This window comes from Callorhinus ursinus, unplaced genomic scaffold (assembly GCF_003265705.2).
Source record: "Callorhinus ursinus isolate GAN/ISIS: 27379988/994484 unplaced genomic scaffold, GSC_fseal_2.0 scaffold51, whole genome shotgun sequence".
NCBI classification, from domain to species: Eukaryota; Metazoa; Chordata; class Mammalia; order Carnivora; family Otariidae; genus Callorhinus; species Callorhinus ursinus.
Window position 1 is genome coordinate 404,795 of NW_027397113.1, and position 24,036 is coordinate 428,830.

Sequence of the window (24,036 nt, forward strand, 5' to 3'; positions counted from 1 at the left end):
CCAGTGGCCCATGGGAGTGATGGAGGGTCCTAAGGGGAGAGTGGCATGCGGCAGGCTGGCAGAGCATATGGAAGGGCAGCCATAGGGGAGACGAGCAGGCAGCAGCCGTGTCCAGGGGCTGGTGGAGCTGTGGGCCTTATCCACCGGCTGAATTGTTGCGGGGGGAGGGCAGGACACCCTGGAGCGGGCGAGGGGTGGCCATGCGCACACTGGGTCAAGGGTCTGCGGGACGTCGAGGGAGCTGGGCAGACCACAGCAGATACCACTTGCAGCTCCGTGAGAATGTGGGACGGAGACCCAAGTGGCTGTCGGTAGCCCAGAAAGTTAGTCCGTGTCTCCAGCTCAGCACACAACCCCTCTCCTTCCCACCACTCACAGTCAGGCTTCAGTGTCACCCTCTGCATCCAGCGCAGTGAGGGGACACGCAGGCCCCGATCACCCTGGTGAGAGGGCGCTGGGGGCGGGCTTCCCCGAGGGGAGTCCGAGTCCGCAGTTTACTGTAAGGAGGGTGACAGACAGGTGTCTGCGGGAAAGCGGCCCGGGCAGAGGCAGCCCGTGCCAAGGCCCTGAGGCAGAAACATGCTCGTGAGTCCGCCCAGACCCAGGGGTCCTCATGGGGACTTCACAGAAGTGGGCCTGCTCTGCTGTTTTAAAAGTGTTTACCTCCGTGTGGTCGGAGCGGAGATCAGCAAGAACCACCGGAGGGAGGTGCCCGGGTGCGGCCTGGGGTGGTGGGACCATGGACCCGAGGCTCCTCCAGGATGGGCATGCCACCTGCTCTGTGCTCCACAGTGGCCTCAGCACCTGGAACAGGGACTGGGGCAGAGCAGGTGCCTCCTCATGTAATTTTCCTAAGTGACCACGAGCTGGGCCGCTCAAAGGATAGAATCCTTTCTCTCCCGATTCTGGAGGCCGGAATCCAAAGTCAGCTCTCAGGACTGAAATGCAGGTGTCCCAGGGCCGAGCCCCCCGCGAGCCTCCAGGGGGGCTTCCTCCTGCCTCCCCCAGCCCCGGGGCTCTACCGGGCCCTCCCCTGCGGGCCTGCCCCCTTCTCTCCTGTCACAGGGACACCTGTGTTTGGACTGAGGCCCACCGTCATCTGGGAGGAGCTCATCCCTCACTGACCCCTGCAGAGACCCTTTTTCCAAACAAGGTCGCATTCACAGGCTCCAGAGGCTGGGATGGGGACATGGGGTGTTTTGGGGGAGTACCATTCAGCCCAGCCCTGTAGGAATCCGTAAATGTTTGTTGAGTGAGTGACAATGGCCTGTACAGCCCCCATTCCCACCCTGGCCTCATCTCCCCCACGGACCCCTCCCCCAGCCTCCCCAGAGGGACACCCTTCTCCACCCCTCCCTCCAGGAGAACCCCACGCCTCCCACCTCCTTCAGGCCTGCACTCCAAAATTGCTCTCTCCATGAGACCCATCTGCTTCAAAAAGCACCCCAACATTTCCCTCCATGACACTGAGCCTGGGGTGCCCTGCCAATGGGGTGTTCATCCACACATGTGAGAAAACGAACAAATGAATGAATGAGTGAGGCCTCAGGAATGAGCTGAGAGTTTACAGAGCAGAGAGAGGGGAGAAAAGCCAAGCTGGGCATCCCAGAAGACCTGGGGCTCGGCTGCCCAAGCAGCTGGGGCGAGGGCAGCCTCAGCACTGGGGTGGAGCAGGGTTGGGAGCTGCCAGGAGCTCAGGAGGGGCAGCAGGGGTCTTGGGGAAAGCCAGCACAGGCAGGGGTGCAGGTGGGCTGGGCTGCAGTGAGGGAGAGGAGGTTGTGAGTGAGGACCCTGGGTGTAGCAGGTGGGGGGAGCTGGAGAGGGCATGGTTTGCCCAGAGCTGGGAGGAAGAGGGACCCTGAGCCCAGTGCCCCAAGGGTCCCACGAGGGGAGCCAGGCAGGGCTCAGTGGATCTTCGGGGGCGGGTGGTGCATCAGGCTGGTGGGAGACAGGCTCAGACCCGGTCTCCAGGGTGGGGAGACCTGGTCAGGGTGGTTCATTGTGGGGTGTGCCAGCACTGCTGGGCCTGGGCCCTCTGCCCCACCTGGGCCCCCAGCCTCACCATTGTCAGGCCCAGGCTGCCCCAAGATGGGCGCAGTGTCCCTATCCAACTGGCTCTTTCCCTCACCCTTGGAGGCTGGTCCTACCTCCTCCAGGCAGCCCCCCAGCCCCCTGCTTGGAATTCTCAGAGCAGTGAGCGTGGGCAGCATGTGGACACCACCCGAGCCCTTGGGGGACTTGCTTTGAGCCTTTTGTGGCCCAGCACCAGGCCGGGAAATACTCGAAAATACTAGAAACAGAAAGAAGGACAGGGTTCAGGGTGGGAGGCCTTCCCCCAACCCAGACAGAGCCCTGAGTCTGCTTGCTGAAAGCTGCCTGGCCCCACCGCCCCTCTACCCACCATGGTGCACCTGCAGACCCAGGGCTTGGGGGGCGGGGCGGGGAGGCGTCCAGCTCAGGCCTCAAGTGTCACCGATGCCAACCTCACCAACTTCTTACAAGCCCGGGGACCCTAAAGCTCAGCAGCTAGAGCAGTGGGGGAAGAGGGGTGCAGGGCTGAGGAGGAGGGGGTTTCTGCTGCAGCCTCCATCTTGGGGGGAGGCTGAACATGTCTGTGTGTGCCACTGGGCAAGCAGGAGACATGAATCCCCATCTCTAGCAACAGCTAGTTTCCAGAACATTTTAGAACCTGGTGGGCCCCCCGCACCCTCCCCCAGGCTGGGAGAGGTCCCTTGGATTGGCAGTGAAGGCACTTCACTTCTTATCAGTGGGTCCTGGAAACCACCCCCCCCCCGGGAGCCCCTCCTGCCACAGGACACCCCATCTTTGAGGATTTGGTGGCTAAGATTATCCCAGAGCCCCTGGCCCCAAGCAGGTGGCCACGGTCGCTGCTGAGAGTGTGCACGCTTTCAGACTGTTCTCACTGGCCATGCGTGCTGTGAGGCAGCAGAGGGGTGCCCGCACCCCCAGGCGCCCCCCTCCTTGACCCCGTAGGCGCGTGAAAGAGCAGAGGACTCAGAACAAGATAAATTTGAATGCTTTATTGGGATTGCGAGCGATAAATGTTAAAGACAAAACCCAAGCAATGAATTTTGCCAGAAATATGAGCATGTTAAAGGGGTCGAGTTGAGGCCCGCACGGCCACTGCCAGATGGACCGCGACAGTGGGTGAGGTGACATTGGGTGCTCGGCACGTGGGGGTTCTTCAGGCGATGGTGGGGGGGACCCAAGAGGGGGTCCCGCTGAAGACAGTTGAGGGGAGAGAAAAGATGGACGGCCACAGCCAGGGCTCGGGAGGTCAGATGGGGGCCCGGGTCGGGATGGCTGGGGACCCTGGGGGAGCTGCTTGCTGGGGGACACAGAGGAGCGTCGGCAGACGGCCCTGGAGCACCCACCCCACGAGAGGCAGAATGTAACACTGGGTGGGATGGGCGTCCGGCAGGATGGGCAGGCAATTTGGGTCGCCTCCAAGTCTTTTTGGATCTCAGGCCAATCTGTCTGGGTCCCAATTACAACAATTTGGCTCTTTTCAGCTCTGTCCAATGTTCCGAATGGCCCATTCCCCGGACGCCTGCCGAAGGACCCTCTGTGCCACTGGTGGGCTGACACGTACCGCCCCCAGGGTCGTGCCAGCCCCGTTACTGGGGCCCAGAAGCCTTGGGCCTCTAGAATGCTAGTCGGGCTGTTGTGCAAGGGGGCTGCGCTGGGGGCAAAAGCGGGGGTGAGGTAAACCTCCCAGCCGCCCGGATCCCTGCCACAGCCCTAGGCGCCGAGATGGTGGCTGATTCGGTACCGCCAGACCCATGGGCCTCGGGGCCCGAGCAACCCCAGCCGATGGACCACTCTCACAGCTCTCCTTGCTCTGTGGGGCCAACACCCTCCTGACCTCCCCTACTCCCCGGCCTCACCCTGCCTGGGCCCCAAGAGGCCCCACGGAGCTCTGAGCCTCCGGGGGGCAAGACAGGGTGCTAAGAAGGTGGGCAAGGTGTCACCGAGGGGTGAGGGGAGGGCTCCCCAAGTGCACGGAAGGCGGCCACCTGCTCCAGCCTGATGGAGCCCCGCTACTCACACACCTGCAGCCCCTTCCCCCCCAGCCAGCCTGGGCCAGCCAGGGGCCCTTTCCTGATGGCCTCCGAGCACCTTCCGGACACCGAGGAGATGCCTCCCCACCCCCTCCTCCACCCCTCAGGACCTCCGGGGACCAGCCACTGTCCCCGAAGGCCAGGCCGGGCAGCGGCCCACTCCTTTCCCTCTGGCTTCTCCGTGGGGTGCAGTGGCCAGCGCCCCACGGAGGCCCCACTCTCAACTCAACCCAAGCGACAGGGACAGATAAAAACAAAAACCAAATCAGGGCGATAAATGGCGGAGAGCAGGACGTGCGGCATGGCCGCGGTGGTGGTGGTGGTGGCTTCGTACATTGCTTTGTCACTGCTCCCCTGTTACGTGGGACGGGGGTAAGTTTAATTTGATGTGAGCGCGCATAAAAAGCTAAGGAGGGATCAAAAAAAAAAAAAGGAAAAAAGCCCCAGGAGAAACCAATTAAAGGGGGGGAATAGATCAATTGGCGTAAATTTGGGCTCCTAATTGGATCTGTAATTCTGCACTTGTGACTCCTGACTCCTCCAAACCTCACGGGACCACTTCCTACTCCAGAGCATCCCCCCACCCAGCCCCCACTGCCCCCCACCCGCCCCTCCAACCGCCAGACTTCCCACACTCCCCACCATCGTTGCTGGCACCCTGGGGGGCCCCCCATTGCTGAGAGGCCCCTAGGAGGCCAGCAAGGATGGTCCCTAGGTGTGCTGGGGGTCCCAGATGTTTCTCAAAGAGCACACCTAGGGGGTCAGGCTCCGCGGTAGGGCACGTCTTGGTCTCTGCTCGGCTACAGCCACCTCCAGTCTGGCCAAACCCGGTCCTCGCTCCACACGATGGTACAGGGCACAGATGCTGGTGGGGCCTGGGGGCATCGGGCTCACACCACGGGGGCCGTGGGGAGCACCCTCTCCCACCCGAGGAGCACGTCCCAGGGGTCAGGAGGGGAGCACGGGACATGAAAACCTCTCCAACGAACAACTTAGAAAAGGGTCTGAGATAGAATGCTGTCTGACCTGGACCATGCTGGGTTCACCCATCTGTGTGCGTGTGTGCGTGCATGGGCATGAGGGTGTGCGTGTGCATGACAGTGTGCGTGTGTGGGAGGGTGTGTGTGCGCGCGTGCGTGAGTGTGTGTGCGTGGGAGGGTGTGCGTGTGCATGGGTGCGAGGGTGTGTGTGTGCATGTTGCGTGTGTCTGCATGTGTGCGTGAGTGTGCATGTGCATATGTGCATAAGGGTGTGTGTGCGTGTGCATGCATGTAAGGGGGTGTCTGCAGGGATACATGTGGGTGTGTGGATGTTTTTTAGGGTGGAAATTGAGATGTAAGATTTTGGGATATGTGGGTTTTGGGAGGATGGATTTTAGGCTGTATGGGGGTTTGTGCCAATTAAAGTTTATTTTCACGAATTTCGGTGTTCATGTTCTGTTCTCCCCTCCTTCGGTCTCACTGGGAACCCCCATCTAGCTCCATGGTGACTTTCGAGGATGGGAAATAGAGCAAGGAATGAGTCTGGGGCTTTGCTGTTCTGAGGATGACCAATTCTCCCCAAACGCGACCAGAGTTTTGCCTGAGGAGGCCAGAGCCGGCAGTGGACCATGACGTGCCTACCTGTAGATTTGGGGTCCCTTCCTTTCTCCTGGAGGCCAGGCGCCCGAGCCCATGGCCAATCTGACTCGAGGTCCCTGGGGAAGAGAAGGAAGGGAGGGGCCTAATTCTTTCATGATGCCAATTGTTTTTAAGCCAATTCATTTTGGGTTTTTTTTTTTTAGCCAATTGATAATTTTAGTTTATTTTGTTTTTGTTTTTAGCTAATTAACGTTCCTGGTGTTTCTAAAAAGCCAATTCATTTTAAGGGGACTGGTGTGTGTGTGTGTGAGAGAGAGAGAGATTTAGGGGTTTGTAGTTTTAGTTTTTTTGATGGTACAATTTGGGGATAATTTGGGGGATATTTAAAGCCAATCGAGTTTGTACACTTTTAGAGATGTTGCTAGGATCTCCTCAGCCCGATGGAGGGGGCCAAGGAGAGAAGAGCCTGACATGGGGAGGTTGGGGCACGGGGGCTGGGGATGGGGGAGCCCGCAGAGGGAACGCGATCCCGAGAGATGTCAGAGGCGGGGCCCGGTGGAACGGCCCCTGGTCAAGAGGAGGGCACTAGGTGGACGGTGCCATCTTGCAGAATTACGCGACATTTTGGCTCACTTCTGATTGCCGGACGCCTCCGGAGAGGCGCCCCCGTGGGCCGCGGGGTCGTGGGTGGGCAGGGCGATCAGGGGACGGTGACGCTTGGCCTCTCTGAACGCCTCGAGCTCCTTGGCGAGCATGCGACCCCGGCGGGCGCGCAGGAGGGCAGGCAGGCCCCTGCGCAGTCGTTGGGCGGACTGCTTCCAGGTGTCATATTGGAAGAACTTGCCCACGGGGTATCTGGGGAAGTTGTCCTGAGGGGGTAAGGGCCAGTCAGGGGGCGCCCAGCTCGCCAGGGGCCTGCGGGGGCTCCGTGCTCACCCTCCGGTGCGTGGCCGGCCACGTCCACAGTCCACGGCACGGGGACCCACGGCACCCAGGCGAGTGCAACCCAGCCATGCCACGTGCCCTGGCCCCTGGCTCCGAGGTGACACCCCCCACACCAAGGCCGGGTCCCCTCTTACCGGAAGCACGGTCGGAGGGGTCGACACGTCCCTCTCGGACTTGGCGGGGGTGGCACAGTAGGTCTCCAGAAGGGCCAGATCACAGCTGCGGAAACAGCATTCCTCCACAATGCCACGGCTGCTGCGGCGACTCGCGCGGCTTGCCGGCCTGCCTGGAAGTCCCACAGGGGGAAGGAGAGCCGCACTTGAGCACCGGCCGCACAGTCCCCTGGAGCCGGCCTCTGGCCGGCGGCTGCCCGGAGCAGGGCAGGGGGGAGAGGAGAAGAACTACCGGGGGGGGGGGGGGGGGGCCCTGCGGGGGCAGCCAGCCTCATGGAGCAAGGGGGAGGCAGTGGGCAGGCGGGGTGCCCAGGAAGGATATAGGAGTGCAAGTGGGGGTGCGTGTGCTCCAGGACCAGCCCCTGGCCTCTTGGTGCCTCCCTGCTCGCGTGGAAGGTGGACACAGCCTCCTGGTCCCACTGCCCAGGGAGGTGAGGAAAATGTGCCGGGGGGGGGGAGCCCGGCTTCGGGGGGCCGCCCACAAGGGGTCCGGCCCCCGCACTGGGGGCACAGGGTCCCATCCAGAAGGCCAGGCTGGGACGCCAGTGGCGTCCCTGAACAGAGCAGGAGCCTGGGCGGCCCGCAGCCCCCGAGACGCCGCAGGCGTGGGAGAGGAAGGGGAAGACGGGAGGGGAGGAGTGAGGACCTGCATGAAACCACGTCCTCCTTTCCTCCCGTCCTCCCCGTCCCTCCGCGGCTCAGGCTCCAAGGTCAGCTGCGAGGAAGAGTCCCGGCCCTCACCTGGGGGGCCGAGGGCAGGCGCCCTGGGGAGCAGGTCCCGCGGGGGGGGGGCCAGCCCTCCCGGCAGGGGACCCACTCCCTGGGCACCAGACCCTACACTTCCTGCCCCCAAACAAGGCGGGCGCGAGAGAGGGCACAGGCGAGGCCAGGGTGGGGAGGGCTTCACAAGCAAGGAGAAGCAGGAGAGCTTTTCAGAGAGGAGCTTTGAGAATCCAAGGCTGGCGTCTGTGGGTAAGCAGAGGCGACAGAGGGGGGTGCTACGGGAGGAGGGCTGGGCCTGACCACGCAGGCGGTGGCCAACTCACCCCAGTCACGTCCCCCCCCCCCCCCACCCCACCCTCAGGGTCAGCCGGGGCCTGTCCCCCACCCCCGTTCCCCCTGTGATCCAGATAAACACTCCCCCCCCATCCTGTAGATGAGGAAACAGGCCCAGCTTTCCGGGAGGCGAGGGCAAGGGCCCACACCCCTGAGGAAGAGGTCACCTCCAACCCGGGGTCCCACAGAGGGACAGGGCAAGGAGAAGCAGAGGTCTCAGGGAAAGTCGGCCAGGGGTTGAAAATCAAGCGAGAAGCAGGAGGAACAACCCAAGAGCCCTCGGGCGGGCAGGTGGGCACCCCACGTTGTGGCCCGCCCCTGGGGTGCACGTCCCCTCCCCCCCTGCTGTTGTGTAGGCAGGCACTCCTCTCTTCCCCCACCCCCACGTGGGGTGTGCGGGCAGACGCTTCTGTTCTTACTGGTCTCCGACCCATTTTATCTAACTTTAAATCAGATAATCCCACTGTCAAAATGTCAGGCACCATGAAAATGTGGGAGGAACTTCAGTGCTCACAGCCCTGCCCGCAAGCAGGTCCCGGGGAGGCAGGGAGGGTGAGTCCTCCTCCCTGCTAGGGCCTACCCCCGCAACCCCATCCAGCCCACCCTGCACCCCCACCCACGCGCCTGCCATGCTCTGGCCCCCACGCAGATCCCACCCTTCCTGGGAGGAGAGTGTTCTACTTTGAGTCATACTGCAGGAAAATCAGGGGTGTGAGCACCACCCGGGCACACAGCAGGTGCCCAATAAATGTGGACACAGTTGTGCTCATGAAGTCTCAGAACAAGAGCGCCTGGGGTCACCACCTTGCAGTGGCTTCCCTCCACCTGGCCCCCCACACCAGGCATCCCGGAGGGTAACCCTGGGTGTCTGGGAAATGGTGCGGAGGACTCCAGCATTTATTGATCACCTGCTGTGTACGCCCTCCCCCTTGCCCCACTGCACGTTGAGCTACTTACTGAAGTAGAAGCCGCGGTCCCCACAGACAAACTGGAGGGTGTCCACCAGCTCCCCGCCGCACAGGGTCTCACTGGGGCGGTAAGCAGCAAAGCAGCACGAGGCCAAGGCCAAGAAGGTCAGCAGCACCAGCATCGGCTTCCCCATCGGGACCCCCATCGGCATCTGGGGGCGGAGAGAAGAGGCCATGAGCCTGCCCGCCCAGGCCACGTCCAGGGCCAGAGGCCGCCCCCCCTCTGACGGAGACACCCTCCTAGCCATCTCCTAATTCCAAGTTCGGTTTAGAGCATGGTGTCCTCCTAAATGTGACCACTTTAATTACAGAAATCACACATGCTCTCACTGCCCAAGGCAGGGTGCATGGTGGCCCCGAGGCTGAGCGGACCTGTGTGAAGCACATCTCTGATCCGTACCAAGTGCCGGTCAGCAATTTCACATGGGGGTGATCCTCCCCATCGTCACCACTGCAGGGGCTCAGCCACACCCAGAGCTGCGGGGGCCAGGGCTGGACACTGAACCTGGCCTCTGTCCTATGAAGTCATGGGGGCGGGGCCAGCACAGGGCAGTGGCCACTCCTCAGACCTCCCAGCATCAGCCAAGATGGCAGACAGCCCCACCCCACCACAGAGCATGTGCATCCCAGAGGACCACCCTCTCCCCACCCCCACCCCTACCCCCCCCCAAGCAGCAGGGGGTCCTGCTGGGCCAGTCCCACCCCTGCCCCCTCCCCCACCCTCCCAGTCTGTGGCTGCGCAAAGCTCAGGTCAAGGATCCGGTGGTTACCGCATGGTGCCAACCACACTCCCAGGGGCCTTGTTCTCCTGAATCGCTCAGTCCTCCACTCCAGTCTGCCCTGGGCACCCCAAAACACAAAGGCTAGAAGCCTCCTCTGCACACTTGGCATCACAGCACCCAGGGCCTCGAGGTCCCTCTGGGATCACCAGACCCTCTCCCCCACGGGGGTACCAAAGCCCACCCTGGGAGCTGGAGAGAACAGGTCAGGCCACCTGGAGGCTAGACACCAGGTCCTCGGAGCCCAACCTGGAAGGACACACCCCCTGCACAGGCTGTGCAGCTGCAGGCCCCGGGCAAGGGTTAACCAGGTCCCTCCAGGGTTGGGGGGCTCAGGAGGGGCCTCAGGCTCTCTTGTAGATACAGCAAACTGCCCTTGCTCCCTCTAGAAAGTGGATTCCCCCCCCACATCCAGGCAGGCAGCCCCAGCCTGCCCTCCGCTGGCCCAGGTACAAACCCCTTCTGGGGCGACAGTCACGGCCCAGGGCCTCTGAGCCCCTGGCACCCTGATGCTACCCAAGCCAGGGGCCGGGCAGCCTGCCCAGAGGTGCCCCTCCCAGGCTCCACACCGGGTGGGCATGGGGGTCCAAGCAGCATGCCCCTTCCCAGCCTGGAGCCCGGCTGCTGCATGGGAGGCCCAGGGAATTTTCTGATGCCAGAAATCATGCAGGAGAGAAGGGGGAATAAGAAGGGAACGCAGTCTCCGCTGAAACTGGGTGAAGAGCAGTGGCCAGATCCACAGAAGGATCTAAAGTGCCACCCTGCTCACCTCCTCCTGCCCTGGCCCCAGCCCCAGCCAGGCTCCCAGGCTGCCCCCGCTGCTGCCCCCTTCCAAATTCTAAGAACAATTTGGCCAGCTAGTGACTGGGCGCCGGCCGAGCGGCAGCTGCGTCCTTCTGCAAGCCCGGCCACTCCAGTGCGGGGGTCCGGTCCAGAGCACCCGCGGAGAGCAGACGCCCGAGGAGGAGAGGCACGAGGCAGGCAGAGGTGTGGGCCAGGTAAGCAAGCCCCGGAGGAGGGAGAGGAGGAGGGAGGGTAGGGGTGAGGAGGGTAGAGGCAGAGAGGAGAGGTGGAGGGGCTGAGGCCCGAGGCCATCAGCAGGCGGGCAGGGCAGGCCGGAGCGGGAGGGCAGAGGGGTCCTCGCTCGACAGCCTTGGTTACCTGCAGCTGGACAGGAGGCTTGCTGGGACTGGTGGAGGAGGAGGAAGCGGAGGAGGAGGAGGAGGAGGCTGGAAGGCTGCCTCACAGGAGAAGCTAATGTCCAGTTTGCAGGCTGGTCAGTGCTCCAGCTTTTATGTCTGAGCCGGCTCCTCCCAGCCCGGGCTCCACCCTACCCCCCACCCCTCTCCCTGCTGACCACTCCCCCCGCCCCCTTTGCTCCCGCCCCCTCCGTCCTCCCAGCCAGTCCCTTCTCTCCTGCACCCCCAACAGCTAGCCCTGGACCATCCCTCCGCGAAGTATCGCAGGGTGGGGGTGGGGGCTCACCCTGCACCCCCAGCCCATCTAGGCACAAGGCAATGTGGGGGGGGAGGGGAAGGAGGGGGGGCTGCTTTACACCTCCTTGTATGGAAAGTTCCATCTGCCCACTGGGCAGGGGCAGTTACCCTCTATGGGCTGTACGCTCCTGCTCATCTGAGCTTCCAACCGGCCCCTCTCCCCAGATTCCTGGGTGGAAATGTTGGGGACAGGGAAAGGGGGGGGCGTGTGGGGGGGGGTCAACTGCAAATGTGGCGCCTCGTCTGAGCCTTTTGCCAGCTCGCCCCCTCTTCCATCCTGGCCCCGCCCACCCCGTTTTCCTCCTTCAGTCTTGCTGGCACGGAGTCAACATACCAGGGTGGGTTTCTGAGCCTTGCGCCCCTCCTCATTACCCAACACCCTGGGGGACAGCGCCCTCCCCCACACGGCACGGATCGCAGACTGTCAGCAACACCCCCCAGCACCCACAAACCGACCAGGAAGTCGCCTTTGCAGACAGCTCACACCTCCCCAGCACTTCCCGAAGCCCCTACCCACCCACCCCCACTTCGGCGGCGCAGGGAAGAGCGCGGGCTTCGCCACAGGGAGCCGGACCCCCAGACCCCCACCCCGGGCCTGCCCGGGCCCCTCTCCCCGCCCGGCCGGCCCGCACGCCGCTTACCTGGAAGCCGGCGCAGCTGCCGCCCACCTCCCTGCTGCGTATCGCAAACCGAACAGCGGGCGTTGGCCCTCCTGCCGGACACTCCTCTGCCAGCGCCGCTCTGGCCGAGTCGCGGGGGCCGAATGTGCGACGGGGCAGAACGGGGGGATGGCTTTTTTTTGGGGGGGGGGACTCGTCTGATTGTTTGGGGAGGGCGGGCTGTCTGCGGGCTGGGGCGGGCCAGATGTTGTACTTTTAGGGGGGGAAAGGGTATCGGGAAATGAGGTCAGCTGTTGTATCAAGGATAGAGGGGGGCAGAGATAGTGAGAGACACAGAGAGAACGTGAAAAGGGGGGGGCCAAAGAGAGGGCGAGAGGGAGAGAGGACAGCGAGAGGCGGGCAGGCTCGCAGCGGGGGAGAACAGCGCAGAGAGAAACAGAAAGCGTATAATTAATCCACTTCGGGACGGCGAGGCGAGAGGGCGGGCGTGGAGGGGGAGGCAGTCGGAGGCGAGGAGCTGGGGGGGACGGGAGGGAGCGAAGGGCAGGCTGCGGGAGAGCAGAGAGCGGGCGCCGGGACCAGAGGCTAGAGAGGGGACGGGGGAGCACAGAGAAGCGAGGGCAGGGCGCAACGTCGAGGGCCGGGGAAGGTGCTGAGGGGGGCGGAGTGGAGGATCGCCCGGGCCGCGGGCGCCCAGCTCGGATTGGGCCGACGGAGCCCTCTGCCGTCGCGAGCCCGGGCCCTGGGTGGGGGGGTTGGCGGTGGCGGTGGCGGCGCCGAGCCGCTCGGGACGCGGCGAGGAGGGAAGCGGTGGGCCGCGCGCCGGGGAGGGCTGGGGGCAGCGCGGGGGATGACAACGCCGGCGGCCTGCGAGCCGGACTGCCTGCGGGGGGGACCGCCTCCTCGGGCGAAGCGGGGAGGGCGTTGAGGTAGATGGAAGAGGAGGCGGCGGGGATCCGCAGGCCCGGCGGAGCGCGGCCCCGCCGACGGCGCCCAAGGCGGGAGTCAGCAGCGTGGCAGCGGGCGGCGACGATGCGGGACCGCCGGCCGGATGGAGGCGCTGGCGGGCCGAGCGCGGGCGGGCGTGGGCCAGGAGGCGGGGGCGGCCGGAAGGGGGGGGCCGGGGGCCGGCCTGGCCTCACGCAGCTCCGCCGGAGAGCAGGCGAACTGCGGGCGCCAACGCCCGACTCTTATAGCCGCGCCACCCCGCGGCGCGGCGCCCGCTCGGGCCCCGCTGGCCCCGCGCCCGCGCCAATGGGCGCCCTCGGGGCGCTGGCCCCGCCCTCCGGACCGCCCCTGCAGCTCGAGCAAGGGAGGGCGAGGGGCTGGGGGGCCCCGGGTCCGGGGGCGACGGGGGGGGGGGGGCTGTGGGGTGCTCGCGGCGAGATTGGGTTGGGGGCGGGGAGCGGCAGAATGCGAAAGAAATCCCGAGTCTCCGTTCTAAAGTGTTGGGGGGGCTCCCCCTTTCGGGTTCCGGGGAACCAGGGGTTTCTAGGCTCGCGCACGCTGGGGGCGCGAAGCGAGAAAGGTGGGCGGTGTCCCAGGCCCTAGCGCCTCCGCGGGGCTACGCGGCGGGGGCGCCGGATCAAGAGTGAGGGCGCAGGTGGTTCGGCGCCGGGTCGGGGGTCCCCTAGTCCCGCGGCGAGCTGTAGGGGAAGGAGGAACCTCCGGTCCCGGGCAGGGCGCGCAGCCGCCACCTGCCCGAGCAGGCGCGGCGCCTGAAGTCGCGGCAGCCGGAGCCTGAGCGCCCCCCGGTGCCGCGCGGGAGCCGGGGTATAGCTGCGGCGGCCGCCAGGTGCGGTTCCTGGGGAGGGCCGGCCCGGCCAGGCCCAAATGGGAGCCAGACGTGGGGCCTGCCGCGGCTGCGCCTGGCCGGGGAGGGAAGAGCAGGGCGGGAAACAGCGCTGAAATCCTACCTGCATGACCGAACTCACCGGGGTTCGTCTAAGCAGCTCGCCTTTGGGGCCCACCCAAAATATCCGGATAATGATTCCCCTGTTCTCAGTGCGTTGGACTTGCGTAGAGTCGGGTTCAGCCCCGGGGGCCACCACGATAATTTGGGGGTCTGGGGAAACCATCTCCTGGAGAGTTTGGACGACGTAAAGAAGTCGTGATTTTTACCAAGTCAAAACCACGCACAAGCCCCGGCGCCCCGCCTGCCCCTCGGCGCCCCGGCCACCCGCGCCTCTCCGAGGGGAAGGGGACGCCGCCGGCGGAAGCCCGCGCCGGCTCGCCCCCTCGCTCCGCCATCAATCACTTCGCCCGCGCTCGGCGCGCGCCTCCCCAAGTACCCTGCCCGGCGGACTTGGAGGCGCCGCACCGCCCAAACGGGGTGCGCCTCTCCTCGGCGTCCCTCCGACCCAGCGCCCGGCCCTCCCCGCTTTGGGGCCACCGAGGCACCTTCCCCACTACTGTGATCTTTGCAAAGAGCAAACGAAAGCGGCGCAGGTTTCGGGGCGCCAGGTCCCAGCGAGCGCGGCCGCCGAGCCGCAAGCCCTCAACAGGCTCCTGCGCCCCGTTCTGGTGTCCCCGGCGGCCGCCCGAGGCGAGCGCCGGCCCCGGCGGGTCGGTGGCGGGGCGGGCGGGGAAGCCGGCCGGGGCCGCGGAGGCAGCGGGGAGCTCACCGCAAAGCTGGAGGCTGGAGGCTGGAAGCTGCGTCCGCGGGCGCACGAGGAGCCAAGGCAGCGAGCGAGCTCTCTGCGGCGGCGGTGGACGCTGCTGAAGGTGAGCGAGACCCCGGGGGCAGTCCCCAGTGTCCGGGGGCAACGCCCAGTCCGTTGGAAGACCCGGGGACAATGCCCAAATTTGGGGGAAACTGGGGGCAATGCCCAGTCGTTTTCCTGGACGCGGGAGCAGCACTGCCCACGTCCTGGCGGACACGCTGCCGGGCCAAGTGTGTTGGGGAATAGAGAGAGAAATTTCCCAAATCCGAGGAGCTCGGGGGTCTTCGTAGGAGATGAAGAGAGGCTGAAACCAGTACCCACCGCGCGCGGGGTTGGAAAAAGTGCAGAGGGCTGCCGGCGGGCCAGGAACAATGCCCAAAAGTCGGGAACGCAAGTCAGAGCTCTGTCTGGTTTGTGGCTCAGAGCACTAGTGTCCCGAGGCAGGAGACCCGAGGGAGGCCCCGTTGGTGTGGGGAACTGTAATCAGTGACAACATTTGAGACTCAGGATCCAGGGTCCAAGTTTGAAGGATCAGGGGACATTGCTCAGTGCAAAGGGTGGGGGCTGGGGAGGGAACAAGAAATTCGATTCTAAAATATGGGGGACCCAGCATCTTGGTCAACAAGCTTAGGGGAACCCCAGGCCAATTTGTGGGAGATAGGTTTTGGGTGACTCTGAGAAAATTCTCAGCATGAAACGTGGAGGGGGGGGGAACCTCAGAGGCACATTATCTGAAACTGGGAGAAGAGAAACACTGAACCCATTTTGGGTACTAGGGGAAATTTCAGTGTGGTGGAGGGAAGTAGAGATTTACTTCCACAATTTAAAAATGCAAAATTAGTGGCCTGGAAGTGGGTGCTGGCAAGGAAGTAACCTCCTTAATTGTCATGGTCTGGGGTCAATTCACAGTGTCCTTTAGAGACTCAAGAAACACTGTCTAAACTTGGGGGAACCTGGGGTGTGATCAGTATATTTGGGAAATGCAGAAACATCCATGTCTGCTTATATTTTAATTTTTAATTGGTTTCAATTAGTTTATTTTTGGTGAGCAGGAAAAATATCCTGTTTGCTTGGTCACTGTCTGCATTTGGGGAACCCTAGCAAAACATGTCCCAAGTTTTGGGGATCCCTGGGAATTGTCCAATGGAGGCAGATGTCTAAACCTCAGGGACCACTGGTAATAGCCTGGAAGCTTGTAGGACACAGGCCCATAAGACCTAGGGTTTCTAGGATATTTTTTGATCCCTGGACATTTTCATCTGGGGGGGCATGGAAAGTTGCCTGAATTTAGGGGGACTTGGAGAGCAAGGGTCATAAAATCAGGTGACTCAAAAATCAATGTTCAAAAAAAGCTCAGTTGTTTTGTGGAGGGGGAGGTCCCAATTTGTTTTGGAGGGCTGGGAGACATGTCTCAATTTGGAGGCCCCAGCAAACTAATTTTTGAATCTGGAGATCCAGGGAAGTTGCTCAGAGTCCTCAGGAAAACTGGGGGTCAATATCTAAGTTTTAGGGAAAAAGGATTAAGAGTTCGTACGTAGGTTGCGAGGCCTGGAGAATCAGTGTCCAAAATTGGTGATCTACAGGGAGCTTGCGGTGTGTGAGAGACCCAGGAAATGTTGCTTACATTTTGGGTGACTTTGTGGGTATGCAGAATGCTCTGGAGTCCAAGAAATCAGTGTCTTTCTGTGATCCGAGTGTAGTACTGACTGTTTTCAGGCCTGGACGGCAATGCGTGATATTTGAGAGAGCCCAGCATGTTCAAATATAAAGGATCAGGAAAAGGGTCCAGTGTCATCCTGGGGTTTGAGATCACTGCTTGAATTTCAGAAAATCTGGATTTTTGTCAGTAAGCCAGTGGGACACAGGGAATGTTTTAATACTCAAAATGTTATGGTGAAGAGAACATGTTCCCAATATTTGGTTACTGGGGACACCCAACAGAGCCCGATACAAGGAGACATAGGCTTTGTGCAAAGGGTTTGTTTCCTGCGTGGAGTGCCCAGGGGAATCTGCCCAACCCACAGGGCCACAAGGAAGCACATCTCCAGTAATTGCTCAGTGTGCTTTCCAGGGCTGGGTGACAGCGTCTAATCCGTAAGGGACCTGATTAGTGGCCAGGAAGCTTGGAGAGTCCTGTAAACGAACGTGCCGAATTTTCATGCCCCCCCCCAACAAAAAATATTGCTCAATGAGATCTGGGGGTCAGAAATCATCCTCCCAACTTTGTGGAAGTCAGGAAACCAGAGCGCAGGCTATTTAGGATTGAGAAAAGGGCCTGGTGTGCGCTGGGTGCAATGCCTCAATTTTAGGAAAGGAATAGGAAGCCACGTTCAAACTCTGAGGGTTCTGGGAAAATTGCTTCGTGCATTGGGGGGACCTGGGAATCTTTGTGTAAAATTTAGGGAACCCGGGCTGATGCCGATAAATTTGTGGAACCCCGCAGCAGCCTCCTAAACTGTGGTGAGCCCGGGGAAACAGGGATTCAGTGTGGGGGAGCCAGAACAGGGACAAGTATACTAGCTTGGGAGACCCTGCAGCTAAGGTCCAAAATTATGGAGGCACAGGGAAAAAGCTCCACTTGTTTTGGAGAGACGGCGCCTGAGTGCCAGAAAAACACTGTCCTCCTTCTGGGGAGCCAGGCAAATTGGTCAGCGTGACCACAGGACCCGGGGTTAACGTTGAAATTGTAGGGGATCCTGGGTTGGCGGTGTGTAAACCGCTGGGGTCTGGAGTATGGTATATACGGCTGTTAAGAGCCTGCCCAATGAGTCTGGGGTTCCAGGCCACTAGGTGAATCTGGGGAAGCCAGCGGGGGCCTTGCTTTTCTCGAGGTCCCCGGAAATTGATGTCCAAGAAAATTCTTGTGGCCTGGGGAAATGCTGGATGTGTTTGGAGGACCTGGGAGCAAGCCTTACATTTGGAGGATCCCAGAAAAAATTACGTCCGCGTTTGGTGGGAGCAGGGAGGTCGCTCGGTGGGCTGGGACCCCGGAGGTGGAGGGCCGCACGGGAGTGGCGGAGCTCCCGGGGCCGGGGAGGCGCCGCGCCGCCGCCGCTCCCCCCGCGTCTGGGGGCTCGCGCGCGGAGCAGTGGCGCCCTCCCCGGGGGCCGCGGGCGCGGGCGGCGCGGGCGGCGCGGGCAGGTAGCGCGGGGCTCCCCGGGGCGCGCGCCCCGGAAGGAGTATCGCTGCTCTTTCTTTGGCCTTCTGGCCGCCGTGAGCGCGCGTGCGGCGGCAGCCCGGCCGAGCAGGCGTCGGGAGGAAGGGAGGAACCCGGGAGCCGCGAGGGAGCGACTTGGGCGCGGCGCCCCGGCGCTCCCGGGGCTCCCGGCTCCCCGCTCGGCCGCCTCCGAGGACGGCCCCGCGCTCCCCGCCGCCGCCGCGCCCCACGCGCTCCCGCGCTGCGAGCCTAGGCGAAGCCGCGGCCGGGCGGCCGCCGCGGGCAGGCTCGTCCCCGGCTCGGCTTGGGGGCCCGGGAGCACCCCAGACGGCCACCCCCGCGCGCCGAGGCGCTCCGCGAGCGCCCTTCGGGCCTTAACCAGTCCCCACACAGGGGCGAAACCAGTTTTGTTTGGGTGACACGAAGGAGGGGAGGGAATGGGGAAGAAGAGGAGAGACATCGGGGAGAAGGAATGGGGGCAGCCCTGCACGGTGGCCGGGGCGCCAGGGGTCTCCTTTCGTTTTCTCAAGGAGAATTTTCACGCAGAGCCTATAGCTATCCCGGCTGGGAAAGCCCAGTCGCTCACAAGCCAGTGTTGAAGCAGCGCAGGCGCAAGGCGCTGCTGGCACAAACACGGCCACCCCCTCGGAACTGAGCACTGTTGAGGTGGGGGGCAGCGACCCTGGGGGGGGGCATCTGAGGGGTACGGAGCTTCCAGAAAGAAGGCATTGCTGGGGGACAGAGAAATGGTGGGGATCCCGGGGCCCCTCCAGCGGGCATCGCTTGTCCCCACTGTCACCCCACAGAAGGACCCCAGTTAGAAGGGGGCGGCTCAAAGCCTGACATTCTGGGAAGGCAGGGGTTAATGCCATTGGACAGGTGCGGGACTCTTCACGTTATTTTGGCAAGACAGGGAGACGTCCCCCCCCCACCACCATGAAAAACAGCCCATTTTCCACCCAGAGCCCCAGGCACGTGGGGAATGTTCCCCCTTCAAATTCCAGTCCGCATCAATCACCCCGTGTCCCATTCCAAGAACATCTGGCCTGCCCCCCCATCACCGCCCCCTCCCCCCTCCACCAGCTTTGTAGCCTCCGCGCCCCTGGCTCTCAGGCCTGTGCGGGTGTGGGGTGTGCCTGGGGACAGAGGGAGGGCGAGGAGAGGGCCTCCAGCAGAGAAGCCTTGGGTGCCTCGAAGTCGCTCCCCACTGCATGGAGACCTGTGCATTTGGGGGTAGGGAACTGGGTCCCTGGGAGCCCAGAGCAGATTCCAAATCCTCCGGAGGGCCTCTGCTTATGGACAAACACAGGGCTCCCTGTGGCTCTGCTCTGGGCTCCCCACCTTTCCTCCAGGCCTGCTTCCCAGGCTCAGAGTAAGACAGGGGTGCTGATGTGAGAGCCCCTTTCCAAAGCGTGGGCTTTCCCCCTGGTTGGGGGTGCACGGTGGGGGGGCAACCACACCAGCAGCCTCTCGGTGGGTCCCTCCCCTGCTTTCTGCCCACACAGGAGCCTGCCCTGGAGAAGCCTCTGCCCGGTGCTTGGAGACCTGCCCTTCTGGCCTCTGCCTGGACCTTGGAGGTAGGAGGCTGAGGCCACTTTGGGGTGCCAGGCTGAGCCACGGGGGCAAGGAGGGGGGGTGCACATGCGCTCTCCCCCGTGGGGCTGCCCGCTGAACCCTCGCCTTATTTAGTCAAAAGTGTGGCTAAAGGGGCAGGCTCGGAAGGGGCAGATCCGGGTCACCCTAGGGCTCAAAAAAGGCACTGACTGCCCCCAGCCAGCACAGCGTCAGGCTCTCACCGACTTCCGGCCCTCCACGGTAGGAAGGGAACTGCAGTAGCCCGAGCATATTGCGGGGCTGGGGTCTCTCTTGCCCAGAGCCTGGCTGGCAGAACTTCAGCCCTAGCGCCAGCCACCCTGCCCCCTGTCCTGCTCCAGCCCAGGCGGCAGCACGAGCCTCCCTGCAGACCGCAAACCCATGCTCCACAAAGAATAATCATCCCCCCCCCAATCTGGACTCACCCTAAGAGCCTGGCCCGTACGCCCCAGGCCTGCGGCTGTTCTCGCGCCTGCCTCCCGGCTCCCTCACTCCCCTGCTCCCAGCAGGCGGTCTTTCTCCTTTCCCGGTGTCCTCCCACCACGGGGAGCTGGCCGCTCCCGCTCCCTGGGACCCAGCCCAGCATTCTGCAAACTCTGCTCCGTTCTCTGAGGGTCCCTGAGCGCCCCTCCCTCACCCACCGCAGGGCACCGGCCACTGAGGCGCAGACCTTGCGCTGGGCTCCAGGAGGGACGCCGGCTCAGCGTCAGCCCCGGCTAGAAGTGAGGGACCAAGGACCCAGCTGGAACCACCAGGACCCGATGACGGCACAAGCCACCCAAGGCACAAGGCGCCACAAGCCACTGTTCCATAAACCAAAGCCAAAAGTAGGTAGGCGTTAGGGGCTGGGTGGGGGCCGCAGGGGAGGGGGCTGAGCAGGCGTGCTGGGGGAGGACCCAGGCAAGGCCGCTATTGTTTTCTTAGTGTCGGAAATAAAGACACCTTAAAAAGAACATTCTCGGCCTGTCTCTCAGATGGGCCAACCAACCTAGAAGGGGGTCACCTGCTGGGTCCCACCCTCCTCCCCCCCCCCCCCCGCCCTGGCTCTGAAGGGTGGCCTCAGTCACTTCTGGGGTCCAGCGCAAGGACACAGACCGACCCCGCCCCCACTTCCAAAGCTCCCCAGGACCGTGGAGCAGAGCACCCCTCCGGGGCAGCTCAGCCTGTGCCCCCACCCCAGTACCTTGTCCATGAACCGGCGTGGCCACTACCACCGACCGAGCTTGCTCCAGAAGTGTCCCAGGCGCTCTGGCCTGAGGGCCTTTCTAGTCCCCCCCCACCCCCCACTCACACACACAGGAAGCCCCTCCGGCTGAACACAATGGAATCGGGACACTGGGGCTCCTATGGCCGCAGCACTCAAGAGTCCCTCTGCTGCCCGCCCGTGGGGCACGACCTCCCTTTCTCCTCACAGCTGAACAGCCAGGAGTCTGCGATTGCCACCCACTTTGACAAATGGGGACACAGAGAGGTCAAGCCACTGGTGTGAGGCCCCACAGCCCAGCAGCCCAGGGCAGGGAGGACCTGGGTCTCAGGTGCCCCAGCAGAAGCCTGCTTACTGGGGGGGGGGGGCTCCTGCTGCCCCCCAATTGATGAATTCTCCCCCACCACCCGCTTGTGTTCTTTCCTCCAATTCTGTCCCCAGCTTGTCCTTGCCCTCCCCTCCCCCCATGGCTGCTCCCTCCCTCCCCCTTGCCTTTCTCTGGCCAGGAGCTCCCCTCCAAGGACCCCTAGAGGAGCCCAGACTGCAAGGAGCGGCTGTGCCCACACCTGAGCGACCCAGGGACAGACACCCCAGAGCGGAGCAGACCCCCTGAATCACGGATGCCCACGGTGTGACTCTGAATACACCCCAGCTTCCCTGGGCCTTGTGGGGGGCTTGCTCCGTGAACCTAAGGAAAGGAGGCCTCTGCCAGGAGCTGACACTTGGAGAGCGAAGCCAGTGGACACCTCAGCCCTGCCCCGGGGGTCTGAAGACACTCACCTCTGTGGGGCTGGGGCTGGCTGCGGGCCTCAGTTCTGAGCACGCGGCGACCACCTGGGCCACAGGCCGCAGCAGCTCACCTCCGGGCTGGGTTCTCGGGCAGCTCTGGCCGGCTGCGGGTCGGGTTGTGACTGGGGCTGGGGCTGGGGCTCTGGCTGGGGGGTAGCCTGGGCAGGGGTCTCTGCTGGATGAGATGCAGGGCCTTGGGGCTTGGGATCCACCTCCTCCTCAAGGAGTTCTGCAGTGACTCTTCGGCCCCTGGGGAAAACACAAAGGTGTTCCTGAGATGAGCACTTTTAAAACAAACCTCCCCCAAGCCAGAGCACCATCCCTTCCTCCCTGTCCACTGGCTGTTCAGTGGGAAGGCCTGCAGGTCACCTTGCCAGGGTTTTGGGTGGCAGCTCCCCTTCCTGTCCCTCTGGCCACCTAGCTCCCCCTTTTTCAAAGGACAAGGGAAGAGGAAAGTGGCCCACAGTTCACCTAGAGCTGGGCTTCCCAGGAGCCAAGCCTGCAAAGTTGCCTGCCCATGAAGAGGCAAGAGACCCTTCTGTTGGGTGGGCTGCCCCTTCCTCGCTGGTGTGGACTTCTGCCTGGGCATGGGGTGGGGGCTGCACACAAAAGGCCTGCCTTGGGGGATCACAGAACACTATATGACACCCCCCACTCCAACATTCCCACCTTGGGTGGAAGCAAGGAGGGGGCCAGGTATAAACCAAAAGACACAGTTCTGTATGAAAAAATCAGCTGGATGGCGGCCTTGGGGTGGGACACTGGGCTTTCCTTGGGGAATGAAACCTGTCACCACAGACACCACACTGGCTCTATGGAGAAGTCTGGGACCCTCGGGTGGAAGGGAGAGGAACTTCATGTGTAGAATTATGCACACCCCCAGGAAATTGCCCTTGCCCCAGCACACGGTTCTGTGGGCAGGAGAGGCACCAGGAGAACCAGGCAGGCCTTCAGGGAGAGAGAAGCTTTACTCTTTCAGTCCTGCTGTGGGGGTCCCAAGGTGTATGGCCCTTCATTGTCCTCCTCCTCAATCTCCTTTCCAATTACTTAGTGGGATTCTTTGGTTATGGTTGGGAGGTGTAGGGAGTGGGGAGAGGGGGAAGCTTTACTTTTAAAATGGTATAAAAAAAACTGCTCCAAAATCTCGGCCCCTGGCCCCTTTGCACAGTCTCCTGTTTGTCTTTGGTTGGGATTGTGGGGGGGGGGGGGGGAGGTGCAGCAACTGCAAACTTCTCACACAGAAAAGCCCTGCCTTTTACATTTGCAAAAACAGCTGTTCACTCCTGCTGAGAAGAGCAGCCCTACCCTCCACCCCTGCCCCTCCCACTTTGCCTGGCAGATTAGTGAAGGAAAACCTATTTTCCCTGCAAAAGACACTGTGCAGCCTATAGATAAGCCCCCTCCCCACTTGTATTTCCTGTCCCCTCCAAAGTTGAGGCTATTCTTAGAATAGCTTGCCTGGGCCTTCCCTCTGACAGCAGAGGTTCTGTCCCTCCTGCAGAAATGGGGATCCTTTTAGCTGCCCCAAGCCCCCAGCCCACCCATGCCTCAACACAGCATGCAGTGTTTCTCACACAGAGGCTGCAGGAAGAGGGAGGGAAGCCCAGTCACCTGTACTCTAGTCGCTGCGTAGTCCCTGAAGTTCCCGGGCGGTGGATAAAGAGGACCGGGGAGTCACTGGTGCCCAAGCCTCTCTGCTGAAGCTGCCCGGCCGATGATCCACTGGTCGGGCCAATATTAGCAGTCGCCGCCAAAGTAGGGGGTGCTCTGGCTGTGGTGCCCAGACCCTCCAGCCGGGTTGACGTGGAGGAGGAGGAGGGGGACGAGGCTGAGGCTGGAGAGACGATGAAGGGCACTTTTAGAGTGTGCATTATAATAGCCCCTAGAAGCCGGAGAGGCTCTCCACCACTGAGCACAGCACCTGCTCAAATGCCAATTGAAATTAGTTTTGCCCCTCACCTCCTCGTCCCCTCCACGCCTTTCCTCGAGTCCCTCCAAATTGGGTAGCTTTGCGCCAACTCGGTGGTGCTTGTGCCACTGGGCAGCTGGCTGTGGCACCTTCTCACGCCAGGGCACAGTGCACAAGGGGGTGGAGATTTGGCCCACCCCCTGACCCCACGGAGAGGCGTGTGTGGGCGGGGACACAGACCGGAAGCACTCCCCTAGGAGGTGGGACTATGTGGAGGGGTGGAGAGGGGGTGGGGCCTCCTGAGATTGACACTTGGCAGTCACTTGACACCCTGGTATGCCGGTGGGCGTGGCACGGGTAAAATGGCGACGGGCCATATGCAGAAAGAAGCCGGGTTCGAGAGTGATCAGAAAAAACTCTTTTTAAATGCTTCCAAGGCAGCTGCAGTGCAGCACCTTCACATCATTTCTTCTTTTAGGGGTAGGGGCCTCACCTGGGAGTTTCCTCCCTTCACCGATCACTTCTGATAGGGACCCTGCACCACAAGTGTGGTGGCAGGTGGCAGCTCTGAGCACCAGTCCTGCTCATAGGCACTGAGGGTGGGATATTGGGTTCACAGCCTTTGAGCCTGGCTGAAACTCCAATCAAGGTACAGCCTCAGAGCCATCAGCACCTGGGAGGGGGGCAGGCAGATGTGCTGCCTGATTGAACTAAATCTCACTGGGAATTTAAACCCTTCTTCCAAGCTTGCAGAGAGAGCAGGCAGCAGAGCAAAGACTCACTGAGAGGCAAAGACATGTGTACCTCGGAGAAGGCCACCAGTCCCACACCCCCCAGCACCCAGCACCCCAGCTTACCCAGCTAACTGGCACATGCTGGGGTTTAACACTCACTGTTCCTTTCTCTCTCAAGCCCTAACCTGAACTCCTTTCCTTAGCTGGAGCGATGGGGCTTCCAGTTGGGAGGACAGGACTTTTGGTGGGGAAGATAGACTTGAGGGGGGACTCAGATCTGGCAGGTGT

At 62.5% G+C, this 24,036-nt stretch overlaps 1 protein-coding gene and 1 long non-coding RNA gene across 2 annotated transcripts in view; one reads left to right on the forward strand and one right to left on the reverse strand.

Annotated features, from left to right (window-relative positions):
* Positions 1-3,026: 3,026 nt before the first annotated feature.
* The window catches only part of IGF2 (insulin like growth factor 2), a 28,239-nt gene continuing 7,229 nt past the window's right edge, over positions 3,027-24,036 (reverse strand). Inside the window, exons 2-6 of the mRNA XM_073883332.1 lie at positions 22,717-22,939; positions 21,097-21,354; positions 8,794-8,956; positions 6,742-6,893; positions 3,027-6,531 (exon numbers count right to left, since the gene is read on the reverse strand). Coding sequence (XP_073739433.1) covers positions 6,292-6,531; positions 6,742-6,893; positions 8,794-8,956 — 555 coding nt within the window. The 5' untranslated portion in view covers positions 21,097-21,354; positions 22,717-22,939 and the 3' untranslated portion in view covers positions 3,027-6,291. The remainder of the gene's footprint in view (positions 6,532-6,741; positions 6,894-8,793; positions 8,957-21,096; positions 21,355-22,716; positions 22,940-24,036) is intronic.
* Positions 19,023-20,877, forward strand: LOC141370927 (uncharacterized). Its single transcript, XR_012375421.1, has 3 exons — positions 19,023-19,096; positions 19,759-19,939; positions 20,758-20,877. It is a non-coding gene; the product is annotated as an uncharacterized lncRNA (long non-coding RNA).